Source organism: Convolutriloba macropyga, chromosome 2 (assembly GCF_964194025.1).
Source record: "Convolutriloba macropyga chromosome 2, txConMacr16.3, whole genome shotgun sequence".
NCBI lineage: Eukaryota > Metazoa > Xenacoelomorpha > Acoela > Convolutidae > Convolutriloba > Convolutriloba macropyga.
The window spans coordinates 37,934,662-37,953,890 of record NC_134469.1 but is presented as its reverse complement, the minus strand read 5'-3'; the positions used below and the strand labels follow the sequence as shown (position 1 = coordinate 37,953,890).

Here is a 19,229-nt window from a genome sequence, read left to right as displayed (position 1 = left end):
TTTCTTCTCCCATTTTTCTAAAGAAATTTTGGTTTTTGCCTGTAATTGTTGTTTTTTTTTCATACTCATAAGACATATTGTGATGTCTTATTGATAACCTAGGCAAGATAAACATCTTTGTATTCACATCGTGGCATAGCTGAGCGTATTCATTGAATTCCTATGAAAGCTTTTGAGATTAATGGTTGTTAAGACTTTAAAAATATTTTTTTTTTGAATTTTTTTTGAACATAAATCAATCTTAAGCTAATTTTCGTGTATTGTAAGTCACTCTCGGTAATGACAGAACCGCGTTCTTTCTGCATCAACAACAATTTATCTAGTTAGCGATTTCGTCTTCTAACTATTGGTTTTTTTTACTTCGGTGCACGAGTTTTCATAATTTTTATAATTTTTGGATTTTTTTTTTAGTAATTTTGGTTCCTTTTGAAATCGTATTACATTATCCTAATATTGATAGCTCCCATTGGCTTAGTGAAGACGTTCAATGGATCGTTAAAAAAGTATCCAGAGAAAAAAGCTTATGGTTTAAATAGCTTCGACACTTTCTTTTTTCTACCGAACTTTTGGATTCCGCCTGTTTTTGTTGTTGTTTTCATAGTCAATGACTTTTTGTAATGTCTTATTGATAAGTTTTGAATGACAAACATCCTTGTCGTCACATCATCTAGGCATAATTTAGCGTATTAAATGCCTTCCGTTGAAAGCTGTAGAATTTTATGACTTTGATACTATGGGTTTTCTCAAAAACTTCGTGGTTTTGATGTATTTTTCTTTGCCATACGACTTATTGTGATGAGTTATTGATGTCACATGAATGAAACCTATGATTGCTATTTCATCGAGGCAGAATTTAGAGTGTTTAATTACCTGCGTTGAAAATAATTGAATTTAATGTCTTTGATACTAGGGCTTTTCTCAAAAACTTCATGGTTTTCATATCTTTGTTTATATTTGTTGTTTTTCAAGTCATTTTGTAACAATAGAAACAATCACCTTGCTGTTAAAAAATTACTTGAGAATAGAAGAGTTTATACTGAAAAGTTCATTCTCTAATGGCTTTGAAACTTTTCTCGCTTAATTTTTGTGAGTTTGCTTTTTTTTGCTTTTTTTATTTTTAGCTAGCCGTAAAATTCTGATCGGTCTCATAAACCTTTAATGTTGCCTGTCATGTTGCCCATAAACCTGTAATGAGTGATGTTACCCGAAGCAGTCAGTTTAAAGCCAGTAGTCTTAAAAATTATGATATTATACATCTTCAAAGGTTTTTCAAACTTTTCAGTTTTTTTTGTTCTTTTCGTCAACTTATTCTCGTCATTGAGAAGTCCACTCCAATTCCTTGAATTTCAAAAAACAACTTGTCTACTAATATTATGTCGTGAATGATGTTTTGTTTGGTGAACATTATGCGTTTTCATAAAAAATATTGTGAGTGGTGTATTTGTGTTTCTTTTTTCTCTTCTTTTAGCTTATTCAGGTAATAACAGATACCAATGATTTTCAAATGTGTCCCAAATGAACGAACTTCTTTTCTATTTTAGTATAAGTTTAATTGAATGAGTATAAATGTAAACTGAATTAAAAATAAATAAAATTCAGATAATAGCTGATGATTTTAATGGCTTCAATAATTTATGTTATTGTTCTTAATTTTTTGAGATTTTCTGAGTCTTTGTGTAAATTGTTAGTTTCTTTTGAGATTTTCTGCGTATTCAGTTTATTTCCATGCTTTAGTCTCAGCAAAGACAGGTCCCATTAGTTTCATATTGGCTTTTTAGTAAATTTATCAAGAATTATTTTGTTAAAAAGCTAAAGATTTTTTTAGACTTTTGAAATTATTTGGTTTAAGAAATGTTGATTGATCTTTGACTTTAACCTCATTTTTTTTCTCTATGTCAACTTTTTACCTAATCTCATTAAGAAAAACATACATCTGCTGTATAGTTAGCAAAAACTAAATTTGTGGAGTTAAGGTTTTATCTGATTGCATTTTGACGTTGTTACTAGGTGCTTTTAAAATTATATATTGGGTTTCTGCCGTGAAAATTTTGTTTTTGCATATTTTGTTGTTTGCTGTTTTTTCTCGTAGTCTTTTTATTGGTAGATCTCGTGAGCGCTGTAATGAGAAATGGCATTATGCAATTCAATTAGTATTTACGTTTTGTAACGTGTTTTTTAAAGTCAAACATCTATTTTTGTTATCTCTTCATTTGGTTGACAATTAAGTCAAAAATGTAGATGAGCTCGGGTCGGAACATCATGTGCGAACGCACATTAACGAGCCGCCTTGTTATGTTATTTATAAACGAAAATCGCTACGACGCTGAAAGTTTTGTGGTTATTCAGGTTCAAAAAACCTGAGATGTGCAGTCCTGAATTCTACAAAGTTCAATTCCTTCTCTCCAGTTCTTTTTTAAAACTTTTTTAAAATAGAGGTTCGATAATAAGCTAAATAAGCTGCAAAATCTAACACCAAAAGATTGTCAAATTATATCAAATTTGTCAAAAGTTGTGCCCATCAGCAAAATTTTAGACCTCCATAGCTCCAATTTTTTTCTACTGTTGGAGTAGCTTGTAAAAGCTTCTTGTTGTAATTTCTATAAATCTAATTAAATTCGGCCGATTAGGACAAAATTTGCCGATCTTTTGCCAATGGGTAGCCGAAGTAACTTATACAAAAATTTGAAAACAATGAAACTAATGTGCGTTCTACAGGCAATCGAATAAAATCACTAAATAGCAGCCATTGCCTGCGCAAAAAGTGCTTTCAGCTTATAGACCTCTCTCCCACTAAGCTGGGATCATAACAAAGTTTTTCAGGCGGCCCGCAAGGGAAATATGCTGGCTATAACTACGTCCAGATGTCTAAGTTTTGCAAAAATTTAGGTTCTCAGTTTTTCAACCGGCGAGTTTGTTTAAGAGGTGACCTTAGTGACCCATTCGGCGATCATCCCTCTAAATGTTGCAAGGTCTGCAAAATTTGCTCCTTAACGGTACGCAAAATAGATATTTGGTGCAAGCGAGCAACTGTGGGGACGGCGGGGGTTTCAACTGATGAGGGAACTTTCTTGCATTCTCTAACTAACATTGCGTTTAGTGGGGATGGGGTCACTGCTGCCGTACAACATGTTCATTAACGCCACCGACTACTTCAACTACAAGCTAAGAGACATATCCTCGAACCTGTCTGATTATGATTATGGTGAGTCAAACATTTAAATTGCCTGCCCTTGAATGCTAGATTGTTTGACTATACTTAGTGGGCCATGGTTATACTTAGAGCAGCCCTGTTGAATTCAAAAGGAGTCAAACTCAATTGTGCAGAAAAAGCTTCAGGCTTGCCACAAAATCGGTAGCTAAAAAATTGAAAATCGAACTTCACTTGAGTAGATCATAATCGACATAACGCGACCAAGTAGGTTAAGCACAACATTCGCATCTGTAATTTGCAGGACTTGGCCTGTTACGTTTAAGATCTGGTCACACTATTTTTAACTTTTCTTGTCAATGAAAATCCAATTTTGAGTTGTGATTGTAACCACGCTTGAGTAGTAAGACGAGCGAAAAGCGAGTAGTTATAAGGCATAACATTGTTTCAAACTGCTTTAAAGTCAATTGATAAGAAGGTGTTTAAACGATTTTTGAGAGCGATTTTTTTTTACGTGTGGCAATTCGACCCGTTGTTTTCTCATTTTTCTTGCGAATACTTTTGAAAGGTGATACGTGTGCTCTAATAAAGCATAGTCGCAGTTATTCAATCTCCCAAAAGGAAACCAATAATTTTCACTTTAGACGCTATTTGTCTTCATGAAATCTAAGTGATTTTATTTATTCGCCCGTTTTTTTGCTTTTGTCTTGTTAATTGCTCTCAAACAAAGTTTGTAGCAATTATATTAGTCCTCTCGGTCTTTTTTATGCGATTTTTCGCTTGACCAATTTTTCGTCTGACCCTTTTGACTTTTCGTCCTCAAAAACGGGATAAACAGGTAGCGCCCAGCGGGCATTAAGTGCTCTTAGAGCCTTTCAGGTCTGTTTCAGCTCAAACTGTTTTGGAGACTTATACTTATTCTTATGGTGTGAAGGGCGGTTCTTAAAGGTTGAGACCCCCCCCCCCCCCTGTTGACCCCCCACCCCCACTATTGCCTCCACCCCCTCACCGCGCTGCTGCCCCCATCAGCCCCCGGTGCACCCCCCCCCCCGTGGCTAGCTACTGACCAAGCCAACCGCTCGCCGGTCGTTTGAGAGCAATTCGCCCGACGTTAGTCGGTTATGTTTTTGTTATTGAATCCCATTACAATGGTTCTCTGTTGAGGTTAATTCATTTTAATTGACGGATTTAAAGAGAAATCAAACCATTTTATCGAGTTCGACACTTTGTTTTCAAATAAATTGAATGCATTTTTAATAGTCACCGTCAGCCTCTCAGCGGCTATTATTTAGGCGCTCTCTTTAATTTCGCTTTAATTTTTGATCACGTCTTTCGTTTTAAATTTCACGATTTTCATGCTTCACTTCTAACTTACCTCACTCACTGTTTCAACTGAATGGATTTTATATTCTTTTACGCATTGAATTACGCAATGTAGTGAATACTGTCAAAAGAGCAAAACAAAAGAAACGGGATAGACCGATTAAGCCCGGTCATTATGTCAGTACATTAGGTTATCAAAGTTCGTTAGAGCAATTGCTGGCTGACATGATTTTTAAGCTTAGTAGCTTTCAATTTAGAAGCTGATTTTTGTGTAGTTTTAGAATCTAACTGAAACTGCACATCGAATAAGTGCACGTTTTTAAAACTTAGGGAAAAAGTCGGTCAATGTTTATCTTTGCTTTTTTTTCTGTTTCATTCCCGATGTGCGTCAAGCGCATCAACGGCGGCTATCAGAAATGTTTTATGCATTCTGCGGTTTTTTTCGTTGTCCAGTTTTTCGTTGTTTTTCTCAGTTTAGTGATGGATCACATTAAGCATTTTTCAAAGCGTTTTCCAGTTAATCTTTTGTTTTGTTTTTAACGAATTTGACAATTTTAATGAATTCGATAATTATTAGTTATTTTTTAGAGTGCGAATTATGGTATTTGTTTTATTTGTTCTGTCTCTTAGTCTCCTTTGTGAGATGTTAGTAGATTCTCTAGTTAATCACGTTTTAAACAATTTATTGGTTTCATTCATGGCTAACAGTTTTTACAACTTTGACACTGCTTTTTAAAAATGTTAAATTTTTTCATTGTTTTTCCTTTTTGGTCACTTAGTGATTGGAAATAGCTCTTTTGCTCTCTATTTACGCGTAATTAAATTTATATAGGGGATTCAGTTGACTGCGAATAGTTTTAACATTTGTTTCAAAAATTTTTCAGCTTTTGATTGTTGTCTGCATTTGTTAGTACTTCTGTTACGTGGCCCCCTATTTTTGTATATTGTTTCTATTTATGTTGATATATGCTTTCTATCTGTCAATAACGGGGAAGAAATTAAGATTTCAGGCTTTGTTGGCATGTTTCTTTGACTTTGAAGCCACTTATTTGCAATGAAATTGATTTTAAAAAAAAAACAAGTTTTTGCCAAATTTTTGATGTCATTTTACTTTGTTTCTAACGTCTTTTACGAGTTTGCTGTCTAAGCTTCCATTCTGGTAAGGTCTTTCGAATTTGACGTTGTTTGACATAATAACGTCGATAAACCTATTTCTCCAAAAGTGAAAGGAAGTAAAAATGTTGTTAGATTTTTGTAGTATTGTTTAGTCGTGGACGTCTAGGCTTACGACTTTTTCATTATCGGAGGCTGCTCTTTTAAGAGGCTGATGCTGTTGTCTTATGGTTGTTCAGTTCTCTGAATTTTAACTCAGGACTTGTCCCGCTATGTTTTTACAATTCAAAGAATTCGAGTTGTATTGGTTCGCTGTCTTTTTTAAGATCTGTTCACGCTTTTTTTCGGCTTTTTCACATCAGTGAGAAGTCAAATTAGAGTGGTGATTTTGGTCATACTATAATAGTAAAGGGTCAATTTTCTTGAAATACCTTTAAAGCTGAGTGAGAAATTGGTGTCTGAACAATTTGACGGTTTTTGAGTTGAATTCTTTTTAGCTAATGAGGAATAAAAGATCTTAACTAAGTGCTCGAGTTAAAAGCTAGTGGTTTTCATGACTTTGACACTTTTTTCTCAAAAATTTTGAGTGAATTTTTCAGTTCTTCAAGTGTTTTCTGTACTATTTGAGAAATTATCATTTAATCTTATTGGAGACAGGTCTCTGATGCTGCTAATAAGAATTAAGTTTATCGACTTAATCGTTTTTGTTCAAAGTTTGTTAAAGCAAGTCATTTCAGTTCATATCTTTTGCTTTTTGTGACTTATACTCTTGTTCAGTTTCGAAAAAAAAATTTAGTGATTTTTTTCTAGTATTTGTTGTTCTTATTGCTGTCTTATCACTTAACCTCATTGATGACAGGTTTCAAAGGTGATCATTGAGGACCCAAATGATAGTGAAATTGTATCTTTCAGTAGCTGTTGTGTTCTGTAACTTTTATACTAATTGTTTTCAAAAAGTTTTAACGAGTTTTTTTTTGCAATTTTGGGATAGTTTTGTCTTTAATAATATTAGTGAGAGTACTCATCAACATTTAATAACAGGTTGCTAATGAAAAGTAGAGGAAGATAGTTTGCAGTTTGAGTTCACAGCAATTGTTTTTTGATGTTGATCCTGTCTTTTCAGAAAATAAAAGTTGAATGTTTAGTCTTACTTGTTTTTGGTGTTCTGGTGTTGTTTTATTGCTTAGTCTCATTACTAACAGCTCTCATTTGCCTTTTAGAGCGGAGTTTATGATTGTCAGGTCATAAATTAATACGATTCTTTGAATTGTATTTCAGAACTTGTCCTGTTATTTTTTTTACTTCGCTTCGAATAAAAATTTTTTGCTTTACCTCATTTTTCCGTTTTCGACCTTTTGCGTGAAATCTTTCTCATTTCGGGCTATTGTCGTTCTTCGCTCATTCTGCTAAAAGTGCTTTTAACCAGCAGCTGCTCAGCAGAAAAATCTAATTTGAATGCAATCATAAAGAATGAAATCAAAAATTGAAACGGGATAAACGTTTAAAGCCAAATTTTAGATGACCGCTACATGAAGTTTGTTCATACAAGTTACAGCTACCATCTCTAATGCTTGTTCTTATTAACACTAGCTCCTGTATCCTCTCTCTACGTAACATGAGTATATTCAGTTCACCGAAGCTGTTGAGAAGACATAAAATTATGGTGTGGAAGGCAGCTTTGGCGATTTGAACCCCCTTTACCCCCCCCCCCCCCCCGCTCCAACCCTTCGCCCTCCTTGCTCTGCCCCCCCTTAAGCTTGCAAGCTGTTCAAAGTTCGTTTGAGAGGAATTCGCCCAACGTTAATAGACTGCTATTTAAATATTGTCTTGTCTTCAATTAATTGATGTGCTTTTAATGCATTGTTTTTTATTTGCTCTCACAAACAAAGTTTGTAGCAATTATATTAGTCCTGTCGGTCTTTTTATGCGATTTTTCGCTTGACCGATTTTTCGTCTGACGCTGTTGACTTTTCGTTCTCAAAAACCGGATAAACAGGTAGCGCCCAGCGGGCATTAGGTGTTGTTAGAGCCTTTCAGCTCTGTTTCAGCTCAAATTGTTTTGGAGACTTATACTTATGGTGTGAAGGGCCCAAAAGAGGTTGAAGACACCACTATTGACCCGTGCCCTTATTACCTCCCCCCCCCCACCGCGCTGTTGCACCCCACCCCTGTTGACCCCCCTCCCTCTCCATTTTTTTAGGTTTCTTCAGTCTCAAGAGCCACTAAAACTCCTCTAGGATTTGATTATAGGTTACTGCATGGCTTCTAGATGTAATGGAATGTTTTTTCCAGATTTTAATATCAGCAGTTTTAAAAAAAAATTGCAATTTTTTCAAGTTTTTGAATTTTTTTTAGCATTTTTCCGGCACCAGGGTCCTAGGGACCTCCTCCAAGTTTTGATGATAAGTTTTCGCATAGATTTTAGAGTTAATGGAATAGTTATCAATATTTTAATGACTCCACCTTGAGCAAATTTCGGTAAAATTTAATTTTTTTTTCAAATTTTTGGAAAGTTATCATCAGAATCCAAGTTTATGGACCTGTATGAGCCAGTAAAATTATTTAGGGATACTGGATAGTCTCTTGAGACAATGAAGTGGGTTTGAAGTTATTATTATCTCGAATTTTAGCAAGATTTTGTTAAAATTTGCGATTGTTTTCAAAAATTTTGATTAATTTTGTCCTTTTCTGAGTTTAACGATCATTACTGGCCAAAGAAGCTTTTCAAGTCTTGCAGATTGGTTACTTGACATAACTCAAGAGACAAAAAGTAATTTTGAACATTTTCACTTCTGCAAATTTTCATATTGCAAATTTTTAAAATATCAGTTTTTTATTTGATTTTTTTTACTAGCAAAGATAGAAAACTTAAAAGTGAAGACTCAAATCGAGCTAAAGCTAGCCTCACTAAACCGTGGCTAGCTACTGACGAAGCCAGCCGCTTCCCGTCGTTTGAGAGCAATTCGCCTGACGTTAGTCGGTTATGTTTCCTTTTCTCAGTTTTTTTGCGGTTTTAATTTTTCTGTCTGTTACTCTAATATTGTAAGCAAACTACAATCTCGACAATGTGACAAAAACACTAATAGTGTTGTTTGCAATAGGTGACAATGGTGATGAGAGTACACTTCAGAAGCAGTTCGAGAGCTACTTCACAACCTTCTCCACTGTGTCACTCCTTCTTATGGTATTCGGTTAGTCTTCGGCTATGTTGGAAATCTTGTCGACATGACACGTCAACTATTATAATTCTTTTCGTGAGAAAATCTTATTTGTAAAAATTTGCAGCGCGGAGGTATAAATACAAAGAGTACCGGAAAAGTTAAGCATCAAGTTAAGAATCATTATTTATAAACAAACGCTTGTTTGAAAACAGTTGTTTTTCTGAACTGAGGACAGAGAAGAAGTCAGAGTGTTCTGTCGTTACCGCTTCTATGTAAAGTTTTTGTTGTTAATGATTAGTATTAGGCGTGAAAGTATCAGCATTGTGGAATTTCTAAGCAAGATTTGATACTTCACGTCAATTGCTATCAAGTGAATTGTGTTTCCTCAGTGAGATGTATGTTGAAGGCAACACCCTGTTAGTGCGATGCATGAGTAGCAACATCCGTCTGGTGGGTTCAATTGTTGGAGCCATGTTGTGTTTTGTGCCGTCCATTGGCCTAGTAAAGGCGCACACCAATACCTGGCAGGTCGGCTTCTTCGCCATCACCATCGTCAATATAGTCGCTCTTAATATTGTATGTGCCACACTGCAAAGTGCTTCTGTCGGCGTTGCCAATGTAATTGCCACTACCTACACCCAGGCAGGTTAGAAATGGTCCAGAATGACAGTGTTTCAAAAAACAAAATACCCCGCCTATTTTATGGAGGAAAACCCAAAAGGAAAATACTCCCACAGAAATAAACCCCTTTGACTGTTAAAGAGCTGCGCTTTTGGACATGCCCAATTTTCATGTCTTGGCGGTCCGCGGGACTTGATATAATATAAAACTATCACAATGGAAAAGATTATTACTACCGGAGTTGAAATTTAACATGGGGGTTTTACTACTAGAATCAGACCGGGGGTTATTTTTCAATGGGGACTTTCCTACACACCAAAAATGCAGAACAGGAAATGTTGAAGTGCCAATGATTCCTCGTTTCTCTAAAGTGGATTTTTAGACTCGAATTTTGAATGATGCCCCTCTTTTCGGACATTTTCTTGCTTTTAATTCTAGTCACTTTGCGCGAAGAGGTGGCGAAGATTATTATACTGGTTTTCTGATCCCTCTATTAAGAAAAGTTTGTTCTGAATTTTTCGGGGAGACTTAGTGATAATTGTTCCGACCGACTTTATTGGGGGAGGAACTATATGCTCAACTGGGTTTTTAAATAGCCGCAAAGCGATAGCTGGGGCTCTTATTGACCTTCTCTTGGTTTTTAATTTCGTTTTCAAGATTTTTGTTAAGACGTCGAAATCAATTAAAAACTGCTTTTTGCTCATTCGTTGATGCAATTTCTACTGAATTGCGTGCGTGACGTCATTTTTCACTCTTAGTGAATCGAGTTCTTGTTCATTCGCGTGATTAAATTTTTGATCACAGGTGACACTTTTCTCAAAAAGACTTCCTAACCTCATTTTGAATTGACTTTTTAATAGCCGCCGTCAGCCTCTCAAACGGCTATTATTTACGCGCTCTTCTGTTTTAATTCGCTTTACCTTTTGATCACATTTTTCGTTTTACATAAGTCACGACTTTCACGTTTTACTTCTGACTTACCTCACGCACTGTTTCAACTGAATGGTTTTTAAATCCATTCACTAAATGTATTACGCGAGATAGTGAATACAGTCAAGGTCAAGAGCAAAATCAAAAGAGACGGGATAAACGGATAAAGCCCGGTCATTAAGTCATTGAGACTTAGATTGTCAAAGTCCATTAGAGTGTTTGCTAGCTGACATTGGTATTAAGCTTAATAGCTTTCAGTTTAGAAGCTGAATTAAGTATATTTTTAGAATCCAACTGAAACTGTACGCCGAATTGGAAGTTTTTGACACGAAAAAGATAGAAAATTCTGTCAATTTATCTCTTTTTAATAGCCGCCCTCATCTTCTCAGCCGGCTATTATAGCGCTCCTATTTTTACAATTCAAATAATTTGAATTGTATTGGGCCGCTGTCTTTTTTTTTAAGATCTGTTCACACATTTTCATGATTTTTGAAGTCAAATTGGGGTAGTGATTTTGGTCACGCCGAAACAGGAAGTGGAGCGAAAAAGCGAGTGGTTTTGCTGCGTGAATTTCTTTCGCTCTAATTTTAAAGTAGAGTGAGAAAACGGTGTTTGAACAAAAATTCGGTTTCTCGGTAGTGGTTTTTTGTTCACATGCCGCAATTTCACTTTGATTTTTACTGTTTTTTCGATTTTTTGGATCGAATTTTTTTCTAAGTAATTTTTCCAATCCATTCACAGCTCATTCTGGACTAGTTTTTTGTTAAAATCAAAATTACATATCTCACTAGTGGTTTTTTGTTCTCCCTAGCAGCATTTTGACATTGATTTTCTGTTTTTTTTTCATCTGATTTTTTTAGAAATGGTTTTCCCAATTCACTCACTGTCCGTTTTAGGTCTAGTTGTTTGTTAAGTCGATGAAAATTCTTTGAATTGTACGTCAGGACTTGTCCTGTTATGTTTTTTTACTTCGTCGAACTTTTTTTTCGCTTTACGCATTTTGCCGCTTTTTCGACATTTTGCGTGAAATCTTTGTGGCTTCTCTAGGCTAGTATCACTCTTCTGTCATTCTGCTCAAGGTCTTTTTAAACAGCAGCTGCTCAGCAAAGCAATTGAAAATGAAGAGAGTCAGTATGAGAAAATCAAAGTCAGAAATAGAAACGGGATAAACCCATAAAGCCCATTTTTAGATGCCCGGTACTTGAACATTGTTCTCATAAGTTTTAGTTACTATCTAAACTGCTCATTGGTATTGATACTAGACCCTGTAGGCTCTCACTGAGAGACAGTAGTATGTTCAATTACGAAATAACATCAAAATAAATTGCACTTAAAAATGTTTTTACACAAAAATCGATTTTTGTTATGTTCTTTTCTTTCAATCCCAATAGAGTTATGGGAATCAACGGCGGTTATTTTCCGGCAATCTGCCGGGTATTTTTTTTCGGTTTCAATCCCGATGTGCATCAAGAGCTTCAACGGCGGCCAATTTCCGGCAATCTGCCGGCTATGTTCTTATTTTCAAAGCGATGAGGTCAAGTGAGTGTATGTCACTCTAATTGAAAGCTATTTAAGAGCAGCTAATAAAAGCAGCAATAAGTTATACAGATCTTTAACTTCTCAACATTCATTTCAATAAAAAGCTACTAATTTTTGGTCTGTTTCTTTTATCTGTTTTTAGACTGCAGATCTGCAAAGCTTTTCGGCTATTTTTTGGCAACCTGTCAGATATTGCAACGAGTTGTGAGTGGTATAATAAGAAAGCTCATCATGCGTAGAATATAAAATTAAAATGTTTTGGTATTCTTGTTTGCTAGGACTTACAGAGGTGTAAAAATGTAAAGTGTAATGTTGGGATTCTTATGCTCATTTCCGTTGCTTTGTTCACCTTTTCCGCAATTTTTACAATCTGCTTGAAAATTTCAATCGGTTTTCCTGAAAATATGATAAATTTTTAAACAATTTTCTCACTCGTTCCAAGTTGAATGATAAAAGAGGGTTGTTGAATTGTTTGAACCAACTCTTTTAGCTAAAATTTGTTTAAATTTTTGAAAATTTAGTATGTTCTTCATTGGCAGCAGATATGCTTCTTGAGCACTCTTTATCCAAGATGACCGGTACTGCAGGCAGAAACATTGCTGAAATGATTTGCGTTTCGACAGATGAGGACTATTATTAGCTCTGGTTTCTATGAAAGTGTTATGGCACTAACAATTTGGCGGCCTTTCGCTAATTTTTATCGGGTTTTATCAGCATTTTTTAAAAAAATTTATTAGGAATTTTTTCGGCAGAACTTTTATTATGGAGCTGTTTGTTCAACGATAACTTATTAACAACCACGCAGTGATAGAAAGGCCAGTTTGGGTCTCACGTTTGATTTTAGCGGCGAAATAATAATTGGATTATTTTTTTACTCGTCCGTGTTATATTATCTCTCGCAATTTTCTTTGTCCCAAGTACCGAATATGCTGTTCTAATGATCGAACCAGGTTTTGTTAAAATCAGGTCAAAAGAATAACTTTTTTGTTTTCATAGTAAACCTCTTGATTTTTATGGCTCCCCAAAATTGTTTTCGTAAATTTTCGATATATTTTTGTTTTGCCAGCACTTAATGTTATTGTTATATTCTTATCACGGAATCCTAAGCTTCAGAGATCTAGTCAAATTCGGATATTTGCTATCTAAGGAGCTTCTAAGGAAACGGTTTAAGGCTTTCAGTTGATACCTAATGGTTTCTCGCTACTATAACTCGATAATTATCGGAAAATCATTGTTCGTTTTTTAGCTTGTCTGTTTAGCTATTTCTAATTGTTGAAACTATTTTTGTTATATTGGACGAGCAGCAATAGCAAGATTGGTTTTGGGACTAATTGTGGATCTTTGCAATTCAAAAATTTAGATTGTATTTGGGCGCTGTTCGTTGTTTTTTTTTCTAAAAGGTTTTTGCTTTTTTGTTTTTAATGTTAATTACAGAGCAGAATTATCTCAAATCTTAGCTCTATTTTTGACTATTCAAATTTACTTGCAAATGAAGGCCAATGAATTTGCCTTAAATTTTCTGCGAAAAGCTCATGGTTTTTTTCGTCTTTAACACGAAAAAGTTTTGCCGATAATCGTTGTTTTGTATTCTTTTGACTGAGCCCCAGCAATGAACTGTCCAATAGGCACAAGTTGGCCTGTTTACTTTGTTTTGTTTGAAAGCTTTTGGTTGATTTTAACTACCATAATAATTTTAAACGAATTGTTTTAAATTTTTTTTTTCATATTTGCCATTTTTGTCTCATTTCTGTCACGTCTAAGCGTTTGTCTCAGCCAGCGGTGCTGTCACATCATCCTTTAGGTGATTTAGAATACAATCTTCCTTGCTGTTTTAGCATTTGATAAATGGTTTTGGCTTTGAAGGTACGACTTTCAAAATTAGGACATTTTCATACTTTTGTAGTTCTTTTTTGCTGTCGTGTCCGATTATCACTTTCTTGAAAAGTAACATATCACGTTATTGGCCTTGAAGGTGCAATTCATTGTTCTTAGTGAAATGATCAAGATTTTAATGCTGTGGACACCGTTTTTCCGCAATAATTGGTTTTTTGACTTTTAATCAATGGTGTGAATGGTTTCCAAATGGAGTTATAAATATGCTCATTTAATGCTTCCAGTTATAGCTCAGGATTTTTTCTTTGAATTTATTTGTTTCCAAAAAGTACACGTTTTTTTGTTTTTCTCTTCATGTTAATTATTCGCAATAAAGCCCGGTCCTATGTAATAGATAGACATTGAGTTTTGGTCGTAATTAAGGCTTGTTGTCTTTATTTGATGTTGTTGTCTGTCTGGTCCCCTAGTTTCCTCAATTGCGGTTGTCAGCGGCGCTTTGTTGAGGCCTTAATTAATTTTTTCAGTGGTTTGAGCTTAAAGCTTTTTTTTGATGGATACACCAATTGTTTTTGAACAATGTGTATTTGAAATGTTTCCTCTTCCTCATTTGGTAGATATTAAGTGAAAAATGCGGTTGAGTCGGAACACTATGTGCGAACGCACATTACCGACCCTCCTTGTAACTTTTTATACTATCTTCTTGCAATTTTTCCGCTGCACTCGAATTTTAAAGTATTATAGTTTTATTTTTGCCATCTAATTTGTTACGTTTTTGTCCAGCCAGAATTTCGATGGCTTATCCAGTTTGGAATTGTACCTGTATTGTCAGTTTTTTATAAAACAAAGGGGATACACTACATGAATGGAAAAGATATTGGATTCTGGCCTTGTTTTAGTTATCGCTGGTCAGGCTGTGGCGGGCATCTTTTCGTCGGTGGTACAAATTATATGTCTGGCCATTTTCCAGGACAGTGAGGACAGTGCCTTGCTGTACTTCCTAGTCGCAGAGGCATTCCTCGTCATTCTCCTGGTGCTAGCAGTGCTACTGTTGAAGAACCCCACTTATTGCGCAGCTCAGGCAAAAGTTGAAACAGAGAACTCAACAAGTGATAATGAGAACTCGAAGACGGTCTCGATGGTCATGGGTGAGACATTCATGGTTTTCAAGCGTACTCTACCCCTTGGCTTCTCAGTTTCATTTGTCTTCTTTGTCACATTGGTCATATTTCCTAATTTTATGGCACATATCGAACCCACTGACTTTGAGGAAGGACGGTACTGGTACCCCGTGACTGTTTTCCTCATATTCAACGTGTTCGACTTTATCGGTAGAGTTCTGGCTGGTTTCTTCAAGAGGCCCTCAGGAACTCCTGCTATATTGATGTTGTGTCTGTCAAGATCGGTTTTCCTAGTGCTTTACCTATTCACAAATTACCAGGAGAGGTACCATCTACCTGTGTGGTTCCATTCTGACTACATAGTGATTACGTTCAACATTCTACTGGCTCTCTCCAATGGTTACATGGCGTCTATATGCTTCATATATGGTGCTCGTGATGTTGGGCCCAGAGCTGACTTGCAGGAACAGGCGGGTGCCGTACTCACCTTTTTCCTCTCCTTTGGTCTCTGCTCAGGATCTGCTCTCTCTTTCCTCTACATTGACATTCCTTAGCTGTAATCTTGCCCTCCTCATTTCTTTACACGGTATACTGTCATTACTTACCATTTTGACTTGATATCATTTTAACGGAGCTTTATTTAATTTAATTATTTCGAAATTCTTTTGGTGTATTTTTTTAATACTTAATTGAAATCTTATGAAAACTGGCTTTTCGCAGCATCTTGGTCTATGAGTTTTTAAATATGCACTTTTGATGAAAGCTGAACAAACTCAAAAAACGAGACACAAAAAGGAGTAGTGATCCATTTTTACTATCCAAGAGTTGGATTGTGTCGGGGCTGGTTTTTTGTGAGATGGCGCTGTCTTTTTGGGGCTTTGTCTTTTTAATTGCTCTCAAACGAAGTTTGTAGCAATTATATTAGTCCTGTTGGTCTTTTTTTTAATGCGATTTTTCGCTTGACCGATTTTTCGTCTGACGCTTTTGACTTTTCGTCCTCAAAAACGGGATTAACAGGTAGCGCCCAGCGGGCATTAAGTGCTCTTAGAGCTTTTCAGCGCTGTTTCAGCTCAAACTGTTTTGGAGACTTATACTTATGGTGTGAAGGGCGGTTCTGAGAGGTTGAGAACCCCCCCCCCCCCCCCCCCCCCCGTTGACCCCCATCCCCACCGCGCTGTTGCCCCCCCCCCAACCCAGTGTTGCCCCCATCAGCCCCCAGTGCGCCCCCCCCGTGGCTAGCTACTGACGAAGCCAACCGCTCGCCGGTCGTTTGAGAGCAATTCGCCCGACGTTAGTCGGTTATGTTTACGATTCGAGGAGGAGTATTGGAGAAGTCATTTTTTAAATCAAATTCATTGGAGTTAATTTTGAAGTAGGAATTGAAACACGTGAAAAAAATTTGGAGTTTTTTTTTGCTAAACAAAATGAAGAGTGGAGCGAAACGAGAGCGGTTTTTTATTCATATCGCTGTTTTCTAGAGAGCGAGAAAATGAGGTGAAAAAAACTTCTGTAAGCGAGCGAAAATTTCTTCAATTTTTTTGGTTAAGAGGTTTGGTTATGATTTTGTTTTAGTTTTAGGCTGTTATTGGTAGTGACCCCAATTACTTGAGTTGGATATGCAGAATTTTTGTTGAGAAATATGACAAAAAATGGCAAAAATTGAAACTATTTTTCTTAATTTTTTTTGCAATTTTTCGTTTTTGTTTTTTAGACCAGTTTTTTTTTAGCCTATTATGACGTGCCCATTGTTTTTGCGAGCATCTGGATACCCTATTGACTGAAAGGAATTTTTGCTTGGATTCGTGTGCTTTTGTAAAAAATAAAATAAATTATTTCCAGTTTTTTTAGTCCAAGTTGTTTGTAAGAGCTTATTTTTTCATGATTTGGCTGCAAGTTTTTTTTAGAAAATCTGATAAGTGTCTTTCCTAGGTACTAGTTGTTTTGAGGAAGTAATTAGGTGGAGATAGTTATTTCGGGATCTCAATTTATGACAAAATTTGATCAGATTTTATCATATTTTAGCAGATTGGAATTTCTTGTTTTTAATTTTTGTTTTATGGTTTTGTTTCACGATTATCATAAATTAGTGGAGGCACGTCTTGTCTGATGAGTAGTTGGATGGCGTTTAAGTAGATTTCTACTTCAAGTCGTTTCCGGAATGCTTCTGTCTACGTTTTTAAGATCTGTTCACACATTTTCATGATTTTTGAAGTCAAATTGGAGTAATGATTTTGGTCACGCCGAAACAGGAAGTGGAGCGTAAAAGCGAGTGGTTTTGCGGTGTGAAATTTTTCACTCTGATTTTAAAGTAGAGTGAGAAAACGGTGTTTGAACAAAAATTCGATTTCTTGCTAGTGGTTTTTTGTTCACATCAAATTTTTTGTCTAAATGGTTTTCCCAATCCATTCATAGTCTGTTCTAGGTCTAATTTTTGTTGTCTTTGAAAATTCTTTGAATTGTGCGTCAGCACTTGTCCTGCTATGCTTACTTTTTTACGCTTTACTTTTTGATTTTACATAATTTCGATTTTCACGTTTGGCTTCTAACTTACCTCATTTGGTTTCAACTGAATTGATTTTGAATTCTTTCACGTATTGAATTACGCAGTGTAAGGAATACAGTCAGAGTCAAAAAAGCAATTTAAGAGAAACTGGACAAACCAATAAAGCCCAGTCATTAAGTTATAATAATGAATTAAGTTATCAAAGTTCGTCAGAGCGATTGCTGGCTGACATGATTTTTCGTCTTAGTAGCTTTCACTTTGGAAGCTGAATTATATATAGTTTTAGAATCTAACTGACACTGCACAACGAATAAGCGCACGTTTTTTTGGAACTGAGGAAAGGTGTCGGTTGGTTTTTCTTCTCTCGTTCGTTCTTTTTTAACGTTCTATAACTCAGCATCATTAGGGACAGCTGTAAGTTGCTGCTTTATAAGTCGCAAGTTGAATCAATTGAAAGATTTCGGTTGATATCTAACGTCTTTCACGTCTTCATCACAGTTCGTGTTCGGAAATTTTTATGGATTTTGCGTTTTTTGTTGTCTAGTTTTTCGGTCATTTTCTCACGTTAATGCGAATTTGACAATTTTAAAGAATCCGATAATTGTTGATTATTTTTTCAGATTGCGAATTCTGCTAGTTGTTTTTATTTGTTCTGTCACGTAGTTATTACCGATTATTCAAAATTTGCGCAGCAAAAAAATGGACATTTTAGACAAATTCTGTCAATTTCTATCTTATTTTTCAATCCCCATGTGCGTCAAGCATGTCAACGTGGGCTATTTAACGGTAATCTGCCGGCTATTTTTTCCATGACTTTCAAAACGGGATAAACAAGTAAGACCCAGTGGGCATTAAGTTTCATCAGAGGCTCAAAGCTAGCTTCATTAGTCTTTTAAAGTGCTTAATGTGGTGCAGCAGGCGGGAAGGCCTCAATTCGAGGTTAAAGATTCATTTTTAGTTTTAGCCCAAAATCGTGCAATTTTTCAAATTTGTCATTTTTTGAGTTTTTGTTTGATCACTCATAAATTGACGTCTGTCAATGTTAATGAAGGCCTTTTACAAGATCTAATTACATTTTATGGCCATTTTGTGAGCTATCTATTTTTTACTGCAAAAATGAAAGTGCAAAAGGAAACCAATTTAAACAATTTTTTAAAAATTTTTGTGAAGTTTTTTGTGTTTTGAATATTTCTGTCTCCAACGGTCTGGGAATCTCCTGAGGCAATTGATAGTATGTTTCCGCGCAGTTGCTAGGAGCAATGGAATTCGATATATTAATATCACGAAATTTTGCCATTTTTGGATACAAATTAAATTGAAAAAATTTCTGATTATTGTTATCATTTTTAATTGCTCTCAAACGAGGTTTGTAGCAATTATGTTACTCTTGTTGATCTTTTTATGCACTTTTTTGTTTGATTGATTTGTCGTCTGACCCATATGACTTTTCTTCCTCATAAATGGGATAAACAGGTAACGCCAAGTGGGCATTTATTGCGCTTAGAGCTTTTCAGCTCACTAGTCTCCAAGTATGCGATTCACAGAAACAGTTTTGGAGACTTATACTTATGGTGTGGAGGATGGTGGCGGTTTTTATAAGTTGACCCAACCCCCCCCCCCCCCCCCCCCCAACAACCCCATCACCATCTCCCACCCCACCCCCCAATCACTACCCCTGCATATCGTTCAGGCCGTAATGGCTGCGCACAATGAACGCCCCCCCACCGTTGCCCCCGACGTTAGTGCGCAATTTGCCGGACGTTAGTCGGTTATGTTCTCAGTTTACAATTTATTGATCTTAAGCTTGACTATTTTAAGCTTGAACTATTTTAAGCTTGAACTATTTTAAGCTTGAACTATTTTAAGCTTGAAGACATTGATATTACAAATTTTAGCAGCATTTCATGAAAATTTGCTTGTTTTTAATTTTTTGTCATTTT

At 35.8% G+C, this 19,229-nt stretch overlaps 3 protein-coding genes across 6 annotated transcripts in view; 2 read left to right on the top strand and 1 right to left on the bottom strand.

Moving 5' to 3' along the window:
* The window catches only part of LOC142358644 (equilibrative nucleoside transporter 3-like), a 502,369-nt gene extending 486,873 nt beyond the window's left edge, over positions 1 to 15,496 (top strand). For both annotated transcript variants that reach the window (XM_075410107.1, XM_075410108.1), the window contains exons 3-6: positions 3,098 to 3,202; positions 8,686 to 8,775; positions 9,152 to 9,391; positions 14,565 to 15,496. In XM_075410107.1, the coding sequence (XP_075266222.1) occupies positions 3,098 to 3,202; positions 8,686 to 8,775; positions 9,152 to 9,391; positions 14,565 to 15,340 (1,211 nt within the window). In that variant the 3' untranslated portion in view covers positions 15,341 to 15,496. The remainder of the gene's footprint in view (positions 1 to 3,097; positions 3,203 to 8,685; positions 8,776 to 9,151; positions 9,392 to 14,564) is intronic.
* The window catches only part of LOC142358640 (uncharacterized), a 478,284-nt gene that overhangs the window by 28,943 nt on the left and 430,112 nt on the right, over positions 1 to 19,229 (top strand). The gene's annotated exons all lie outside the window — the stretch shown is intronic.
* The window catches only part of LOC142358647 (electron transfer flavoprotein subunit alpha, mitochondrial-like), a 305,039-nt gene that overhangs the window by 86,566 nt on the left and 199,244 nt on the right, over positions 1 to 19,229 (bottom strand). The gene's annotated exons all lie outside the window — the stretch shown is intronic.